Here is an 8,646-nt window from a genome sequence, read left to right on the forward strand (position 1 = left end):
CGCAAACCGGGGGCTTCAGATGCTAAGTCCAGGCTCTTGACAGCTCATTGGAGACGCTGGAATCACCTTCACTGCTCCTGTATCAGCGCCCGCCACACAGGCGCACAATAAACCTTCCCAGAGTGAATGAATGAATGAATGACTCATCCAGCCCCAGCTGCTTCCGGTGGGTCGGGGGCGTGGTGAGACCCTGTTTCAGTGGAGGGAGGGCTTATGCATTGCCGAGACGCCGATTTGCAGACCTTGACCCTGTCGCTTTCAGAAAAGCCACTGGCAGAAGATCCGAACCATGGTCAATCTGCCGGTCATAAGCCCTTTCAAGAAGCGCTACGCCTGGGTGCAGCTGGCGGGGCACACAGGTGAGCCGCGGGGCGGGTAGGCAGGTGCCCGCGACGGGAAGGGGCTGGGCGGCGCTGACGGATGCAGGTCCACAGGGAGTTTTAAGGCGGCGGGCACCAGCGGGCTGATCCTGAAGCGCTGCTCGGAGCCGGAGCGCTACTGCCTGGCGCGGCTGATGGCTGACGCGCTGCGCGGCTGCGTACCTGCCTTCCACGGCGTGGTGGAGCGCGACGGCGAAAGCTACCTGCAGCTGCAGGACCTACTAGATGGCTTCGACGGGCCCTGCGTGCTCGACTGCAAAATGGGCGTCAGGTATGCGTGCCCTGCCAGGTCGGCTGGGGGATCAAGTAGGGGTCCGGGGCTGGGACAACTGCTTGAGGGGCGCCCGGGGCGAGAGCTCGAAGGGGTCTCCGTGTGCGCCCCCTTATGCCCTGGCCGCTGCCGGCGCCCCCACAGGACTTACCTAGAGGAGGAGCTGACCAAAGCCCGTGAGCGGCCCAAGCTACGGAAGGACATGTACAAGAAGATGCTGGCGGTGGACCCTGAAGCGCCCACTGAGGAGGAGCACGCGCAGCGCGCAGTCACCAAGCCACGCTACATGCAGTGGCGGGAAGGCATCAGCTCCAGCACCACGCTCGGCTTCCGCATCGAGGGCATCAAGGTGGGGCAGGCGCGCTTCGACTAGCACCGCCCCAGCCCCACTGCGCGCTGTCTTTCCCGATCTGTCGGCGCCCATCTCCCCCGCTCCCGCCCTGCCTGCCCCTCCGCCCTCTCCCACCGCCTCGCGTGGGGCAGGCGCGCTTCCACTGGCACCGCCCCAGCCCCACTGCGCGCTGTCTTTCCCGATCTGTCGGCGCCCGCCTCCCCTGCTCCCGCCCTGCCTGCACCTCCGCCCTCTCCCACCGCCTTGCAGCCCCCTGCAACTGGGAGGTACCACTGCCCTAGACTGTCCTCTTCCCCACTGGCGGGCCTGGGGCCCCTGACACTCCTATCCCGCCTCCAGAAAGCGGACGGTTCCTGCAGCACCGACTTCAAGACTACGCGAAGCCGGGAGCAGGTGCTTCGCGTCTTTGAAGAGTTTGTGCAAGGAGACGAGGAAGTGCTGGTAAGAGCAGGATCCCAACCCTGAGGTGTTAGGGAGCCTCAAGCCAGGGACTGCCCCTGTCATCTGGCCCAGTGCCCTCGGCTGTGTCCCCACTGTGGCCTTCACCACACTGGGTCGCACCTGCTCTACGCTCCTTCCCTTCTGGGCCATGCCGGGCGGGGTCCTGGGTCTTCCTCACAGCGGCATTTGCCAAGCCCAGTCTGGGTCCCGGCTCCTTATCTTTGGCGGGGGCTCACTTGGCGTTTAATTAATTTGCTGTCCTCTCCCACCCACCCTCTGCAGAGGCGGTATCTGAACCGCCTGCAGCAGATCCGGGACACCCTGGAGGTCTCCGAGTTCTTCAGGAGGCACGAGGTAAGCCGCGGCCGCCTGGGTGCCTGGCCGCGAGGGCTAGGGCGGGAACCCGGCGGGGGCGTCTCTGCGCAGGGCCGCTGCCTGACCATGCGGGGCTCGCAGGTGATCGGCAGCTCGCTCCTCTTTGTGCACGATCACTGCCATCGCGCCGGCGTGTGGCTCATCGACTTCGGCAAGACCACGCCCCTCCCCGATGGCCAGCTCCTGGACCACCGGCGGCCCTGGGAGGAGGGCAATCGCGAGGACGGCTATTTGCTGGGGCTGGACAATCTCATTGGCATCCTGGCCAGCCTGGCTGAGAGATGAGGCTGGACTCCTGTCCCCGTGGGCCGCCGCCCTGACATGTGGACCTGCAGCTTTGTCCCCACCGTGCATGCCGGCTTGAGACTGGAGCCCCGCGGTGCAGGGCAGTTCACCGGGTCCTGCAGGGCCAGCTGCCAACCACTAAGGGGGGGCACTGCCGACGCCAGGGGTTTCGCCCACCCCGGGCCCCAGCGTTCCCAGAGCCAAATGACACTAACTTACAGGAGGGGAGGGGGCAAAGGGCTTCTTCCTCAGGCCAGCTTTTCTGAGGAGGCTCTGCCCTCTCCAGAGGGGCCAGACCGTGGATTTTATTTAGCAAGCCTAGACCTTCTGGTCTAACCTCTCACACTACGATGGACTCCCCTTCCTAATAAAACTCAAAGACAAGATGCAGCTTCCTGTGCCTCAGCCCTCGGCCCCTCCCTCCTCTGGTGCCGTCTTCCTGTATCCCTGGCATCCACTCAGATGGCTGGAAGACGAGAAGCACTTTTTATTAGAAGCATCTGCAGGGTGGGGTTCTGCCCAGATGAAGGATGCTCATAGTAGGAGGGCAATCCAGTGCTCCCCATGGACACTTGGCGTGTGTGTAAGGTGGCCTCTGGCCCAAAGATCAAAAGCTGGAAGTGGCTGGGCCTTTCCCTGGGAGGCCTGGGCTGGTTTCCAGCATGTCAAGTGCAGTGCTGCCAGGCCAGCCCCGAGACAGGCCCAGACACACAGCACAGACTGCAGGGAACAGGGGCTGCTGGCATAACAGGCCACCCAGGAGCCTGAGGAGTACAGGGAGGGACCCTCAGTGCCTCAGTCCTCAACCTCAGGGCTCCTTGGGGCTTAGGAGCGATAGGTGGGATTCCAAAGGTTCTGAGGTTGGAGGCCCCTGGATTTGAGGGGCTTGAGGCCAGAGGAAAACCAGGGGCCAAGAGGGCTACCTCCCCAGCTTTTCAACTTCCCTGGACTCAGTTCCTGGGGCTGTGGGGGTCTTAGGCACGCCAAAGATCTGTTCCCCAGCCCAGAAGCCCCTTCCTCCTCTGGGGTGGGCCCCAGCTCCATTGGCAGGGGTGAATTCAGCACATCAGGGTCCTGTAATGGAAGAGTCAGGGAGCACAGGGGCATAGAGTTTTCTGGCCCCGCCTCCTGACCCACAAGACCAGGATGTCAGATTAGGTCAGGGGCACACCTGAGTGCAGTACTGAAGACGCTCCAAGATGCTGGCAAAGCTGGGGCGGAGCTCAGGCTCGTGCTGCCAACACTGGGTCATGATGCGGTACCTGGGGAGAGGCAGGAGTTCATGCCCACCCATGGTTGTGAAGGACCTCCCTTCCCAGGCAGCACTCAACTCACACAGGCCCTGGGCAGCCCCTAGGAGGGTCCATCCGGCCCCCTGCAACGACGAAGTCCAGCACCTCCTGGTTGGTGCCCCCAGGATAGGGCATGTAGCCCAGTGAGAAGATCTCCCAGAGAAGCACCCCAAAAGACCTGCATCACAAGTGGGGGAACCAAGTGAGACCCGTCAGGTGCAGCCTCCCCTCACATGAGGTGGCTGGAAAGGACAGGATTAGCCTCAGGGGAGGGGAACATAGGAGAAGGGGAAGGGGAAGGGTATTATCACCAGGAATCTGTCTTGGATGTGAAGATGCCCTCCAGGAAGGCCTCTGGGGGCATCCACTTGACTGGGAGCAAGGCCCGGTCCCCCCTGCGGTAATAACTGGCCCTACAGGAGGGAGGAGATGAATGATGAGTTGTTTACCACCAAGGTGCAGGCAAAATCCCCTTGGAGCAAGAGCCTTCCCACCTCCCCAAATCCCACACCGGTAGATATCTCGTGCCATCCCGAAGTCCCCAATCTTGGCCACACGGCTGGGCCCAGTGCAGCTCAGCAGGCAGTTCCGCGCAGCAATATCCCTACAGAGTAGGCAAAAAAATCACTGCCAGAATTCAGAAGTTCTTGCTCTTCCTGATCTATTTCCTTAAAAGCTGTGTGAAAGGGCTGTTCCTTGGGGAGGGAGTTGGGGTGGGGGTCCCCTGAGCCAGGACTGCTCCTAACCTGTGGATGAAGTGATTTTCCTCCAGGTAGTGGCAGCCCTGGGCTATGTCCTGGGCCAGTTGCAGCAGGTCCCGCATGACCAGAGGTGATGGCTGGTCCTGGGTCAGGCAGAGGGACATCAGTCCATGCAGGTCTCAGACACATGGACAGGGTCTTTAGAGGGGCCCGGGGGGCTGAGACAAGGGTCTCACCAGGTGTGGACGACTGTGCCTCAGGAAACTCTTCATGTCCCCTCCAGACATCAGTTCCAGCAGAATGAGGCGAGGGGCGGCCCTGAGGCTGAGCCCCACACACCGCACGATGTTCTGATGGCTGAACTTGCTGAGTGGGGTGGTGGACATACCCCGTCACCAGCAGGGAGATGGAACCATGTTCTAGGCTCCACAAAGCTGGAAAGGCCCTCTGTGTCCCCTGACTTGCTACCTCAGCCTCAGGGTGAAGAGAAGTTGTTCCTGAGCCTTCCCTTCCCGCCTTCCAGCCCTGCCCCTGGTCCCACATGCACCTGATGATGAGTGCCTCCATGAGGAAGTCCAGCTCATCCTGAGGAGAGCAGAGTTCTGGCAGGGTCTGGGGAGGAAAGGGGCACAGTTTCTGAGTTGCCCTGGACACATCGGGAAGGGGGTTAACCCTAGCTGTAGTCATTGTCCTTCCCTTCAGGGTGTTCCGCTCTTCTACCCCCAGCCAGAAGTCCCACTCCTCTCACCTTGATAGCCACCTGCAGGGGACTGGAGTCCCCAGGAAGGCCAATTACCAGTCCCTCATACACCTCCCCAAAGGCACCATGGCCCAGGGCTCTGCAGGAAGACAGGTTGGAAGGAAATGGGCAGGCGGCCTGGAGAAGAGTCCTAGAAAGTCTAGTATCCCCTTTACCTCCCCTGCCCCTGCCATATGCCCAGCTGACCCTATATAGACTTTCTCCATACCATGGCATGTCCCCAAGTAGAAGCCCTGCAAGGGTGATGCTGACTGGCATAGAGCCAAGGCAAAAGAGAGGGCAGGTGCGGGTCAGAGTCAAGGTGGGAGTACATGATGAGGATTTCCCTGCAGACGCCCTGGGAGGGAGGCGATCCCTGGGCTCCAAGAGTCATATTCTTTTTTTTTTTTAAGACAAAGTCTCACTCTGTCGCCCAGGCTAGAGTGCAGTGGTGCAATCTCGGGTCACTACAACCTCTGTCTCCTGGGTTCAAGTGATTCTCCCTGCCTCAGCCTCCCGAGTAGCTGGGATTACAGGCACGTGGCACCACGCCCGGCTAATTTTTGTGTTTTTAGTAGAGACGGGGTTTCACTATGTTGGCCGGGCTGATCTCGAACTCGTGACCTCAGGTGATCTGCCTGCCTTGGCCTCCCAAAGTGCTGAGATTACAGGCGCGAAATCATATTTTTTTTTTACTGAGACGGAGTCTCACTCTGTCACCCTGACTGGAGTGCAATGGCGTGATCTCGGCTCACCACGGCTCACCACAACCTCCGCCTCCCGGGTTGAGGCGACTCTCTTGCCTCAGCCTCCCACGTAGCTGGGATTACAGGCATGCACCAACCCGCCCAGCTAATTTTGTATTTTTTAGTAGAGATGGGGTTTTCTGCATGTTGGTCAGGCTGGTCTCAAACCCCCGACCTCAGGTGACCTGCCCGCCTCGACCTCCCAAAGTGCTGGGATTACAGGCATGAACCACTGCGCCCAGCTGCGAGATCATATTCTAAGAACTGGGACGGACAGGTGACTTTGAGCAAGTTCCTTGCCCTTCTGGAGCTTCTCAGGGCCTCCCTCTCCTGTACGCAAGGGATGTGGGCCAGATTTTTTCTGGGATTTCTAATTCACTACAGCAGGGAGAGAATCAGAGGTGGGGATTCAGACTGCGCAGGTTCTCAGGAGGAGGCAGAAGACTCACCTGAGCAGAGTAACATTGGCTGGGGAGACCTCGGTGACACCTGGGGGCAGAGGCCAGGACTGGGCCGGGCCAAGCCCCACCTGGCAATAATAGGGATTGGGGGCCGTCCTGATGGCAGAGGTTCGAAGCTTGCTCAGCTCAAGCTCAGGGCCCGGCAGCCTCATCTCCCGCAGGCCCTGCCACTTCTTCTGCTTCACTGGGGGTGGGGAGAATAACGGCACACCCTCCGCCTGCCCATCAGGTCTCCCTCCCCCACCTGCCCAGGACACCCCTCCAGGTGCTCATTCTGGTAAACGTTTTCCCCAGGCCTCCCCAGCCCCTTCCTATCTTACAGTCCCAGAGGAGTCTACCACCGCTCTGCTGCGGTGAGTGGTCTTGAAGTCAGCCCCGGGACCCCACAGAAGCCCACCCCAGCTCACTGGAGAGGAGCAGCCTTGAATCAGCTGTGCCTGCTAGATGCTTCGTACCCAGAATCAGGACCCCACACACCATAAAGAGGCTCAGTGTTGAGGTTGCCACCACAGCCACCATCAGAACCAGAGGGCCTGGGGGGTTGGGCAGGTCTAGGGAGAAAGAGAGATGCCTCCAGTGGGAAGGTCTTGTCTGTTCCTCTACCCTCAAGTTTTACCCACGCTTCAAGACTCAGCTCAAGTGTTAATTTTTCCATGAAGCCTTCCCCCTTTATCCTGGGCAAAAGCAACCTCTCCCTCTCGAACACCCCTAAGGCACTTTATACCTCCCACAACAATCGTCACTTGAGATATACATTTACATAGCTATATCTAAACAGCCTCCCACACTGGACGACATGCCTCTGAAAGGCACTGTGCACCCATGAATCTCCGATCCCCTGCCCAGCACCCACCACAGGGCCTGGCACGCAGCAAATCTCTATACCATCTTTCCCAGTGGCCTACTGCTCCTCCCAGTCTGTGACCCCAGGAGTCCAGACCTTGGGCAAAGGTAGGACATACCCATGCAGGTGACGTTATCCACAGCTAGCTCCATGCCTTCTGGGCACAGGCACTCAGCCAACTGGAGCTCTGCATGCCATTGGCAGTCTTTCAAAGGGCAGTGACTGCAGTTGAGGTGCCTTCGGATTTCTACCTCTCCGTGGTTCTCGGTGACTGTGAGTAAAAGAACTGATATGGTATGGTGTGGTGGGGCTGGGGCTGGGATATATTAAATACATGCCTTTGGCTGGGTATGGTGGCACACGCCTATAATCACTGCATTTTGGGAGGCCGAGGTGGGCGGATCACCAGAGGTCAGGAGTTCAAGACCAGCCTGGCCAACCCCGCCTCTGCTAAAAATACAAAAATTAGACGGGTGTGGTGGTGCATGCCTGCAATCCCAGCTACTCCAGAGACTGAGGCTGCAGAATCACTTGAACCTGGGAGGCGGAGGTTGCAGTGACCCAAGCTCGCACTACTGCACTCTAGCCTGGGTGATAGAGTGAGACTCTGTCTCAAAAATAAAAATAAATAAATACATGCCTTTTCCAGCCACATGGTTAATTCTTGTCCAGGACTTTAGAGCAAAGAGCAGCACCAAGCTTACAAGGGCAGTGAGAGAAGCTGGGGGACTTCTGTCAAGCCTGCACACTCCCAGGCATTTGAAGTGAATTCATAGCAAGGGGGTACTTGACAAGCACGCAGCATGCCCTGCTAGCATCCAGTACAACTGACAGCCCACTTTTCTTTTTTTTAAGACAGAGTTTTGCTCTTGTCGCCCGGGCTGGAGTGCAATGGCGCGATGACAGCCCACTTTTCAAATGACCCTGTGCTATGCAAGAATCCTGTGCTATGAAAAAGGTTATTCACGGTGCAGGTGGCCCTTCAGTGCAGTGCAGGAGTGGGCTCAGGGATTGAGGAAGACGTCCAGGCCAGGCTGAGAGGTGGGGTTGGGGCCAGTACCTGCCAGAGGCTGCAGATAGAGCTCGCTGCTGGGGTGTATGAAGGATACTCCATCTTCTCCATCAGCCCAGAGGTTGTCAGTCTCTGAAGCATCACCCCCTGGAAGTGGAGAGTGATGGAGGGTTTGACTGCAAAAATGGGGGATGGGGGAGAAGCTGGAATCTCCCAGTGGAAATCCCAGTGGAAGTCCCAGTGTGGCCTTCTCTTCTCCAGCATCATGATGCAAGTGCTGTCTGTTCACAAGTGGGAGTGAAGGAGGTGAGGAGGGGGTAATCAGCTGGAGACTGAAGGCCTAGCTCAGGCTGGCTGTGACGCCTCCTGCCTGCCTGAGCCCCTCCTGTCCCATGTCCTCACAGTCCCTTTCTGTGGGAATATACATGATGTGTGTACATATGAACAGAACAGCCCGGACAGGCACAAAGGCATTTCCAGACTTGAGGACTGATCAAAACACAGATGACTGGGACTGTCCCCTAGAGTTTCTGCTTCAGTATGTTAGAGAAGGGCTGAGAATTCGCATTTCTTTTTAAAAGTTAATTTTTAATTAAAAATAAAAATTCAGGGCCAGGTGCAGTGGCTCACACCTGTAATCCCAGCACTTTGGGAGGCTGACGCGGGCGGATCATGAGCTCAGGAGACCAAGACCAGCCTGACCAACATGGTGAAACCCCATCTCTACTAAAAATACAAAAATTAGCC

At 58.4% G+C, this 8,646-nt stretch overlaps 2 protein-coding genes across 3 annotated transcripts in view; one reads left to right on the forward strand and one right to left on the reverse strand.

The window, feature by feature from the left end:
• The first annotated feature begins 238 nt into the window (after positions 1 to 238).
• Positions 239 to 2,498, forward strand: ITPKA (inositol-trisphosphate 3-kinase A). Its single transcript, XM_011956669.1, has 6 exons — positions 239 to 359; positions 435 to 651; positions 796 to 1,000; positions 1,343 to 1,444; positions 1,727 to 1,798; positions 1,901 to 2,498. The coding sequence occupies exons 1-6, from the start codon at positions 290 to 292 to the stop codon at positions 2,102 to 2,104; spliced, it is 870 nt and encodes a 289-aa protein (XP_011812059.1). The 5' UTR covers positions 239 to 289; the 3' UTR covers positions 2,105 to 2,498.
• A 78-nt stretch (positions 2,499 to 2,576) lies between these two features.
• The window catches only part of LTK (leukocyte receptor tyrosine kinase), a 10,215-nt gene continuing 4,145 nt past the window's right edge, over positions 2,577 to 8,646 (reverse strand). The window contains exons 7-19 of one of the 2 annotated variants that reach the window (XM_011956670.1): positions 7,948 to 8,046; positions 7,006 to 7,158; positions 6,499 to 6,594; positions 6,032 to 6,227; positions 4,846 to 4,936; positions 4,645 to 4,709; positions 4,334 to 4,463; positions 4,143 to 4,240; positions 3,908 to 4,000; positions 3,708 to 3,809; positions 3,440 to 3,574; positions 3,276 to 3,366; positions 2,577 to 3,178 (exon numbers count right to left, since the gene is read on the reverse strand). In XM_011956670.1, the coding sequence (XP_011812060.1) occupies positions 2,930 to 3,178; positions 3,276 to 3,366; positions 3,440 to 3,574; positions 3,708 to 3,809; positions 3,908 to 4,000; positions 4,143 to 4,240; positions 4,334 to 4,463; positions 4,645 to 4,709; positions 4,846 to 4,936; positions 6,032 to 6,227; positions 6,499 to 6,594; positions 7,006 to 7,158; positions 7,948 to 8,046 (1,598 nt within the window). In that variant the 3' untranslated portion in view covers positions 2,577 to 2,929. The remainder of the gene's footprint in view (positions 3,179 to 3,275; positions 3,367 to 3,439; positions 3,575 to 3,707; positions 3,810 to 3,907; positions 4,001 to 4,142; positions 4,241 to 4,333; positions 4,464 to 4,644; positions 4,710 to 4,845; positions 4,937 to 6,031; positions 6,228 to 6,498; positions 6,595 to 7,005; positions 7,159 to 7,947; positions 8,047 to 8,646) is intronic. The other variant, XM_011956671.1, reaches the window with a different exon arrangement.

Source organism: Colobus angolensis, unplaced genomic scaffold (genome assembly GCF_000951035.1).
Source record: "Colobus angolensis palliatus isolate OR3802 unplaced genomic scaffold, Cang.pa_1.0 Scaffold420, whole genome shotgun sequence".
Classification (NCBI taxonomy): domain Eukaryota; kingdom Metazoa; phylum Chordata; class Mammalia; order Primates; family Cercopithecidae; genus Colobus; species Colobus angolensis.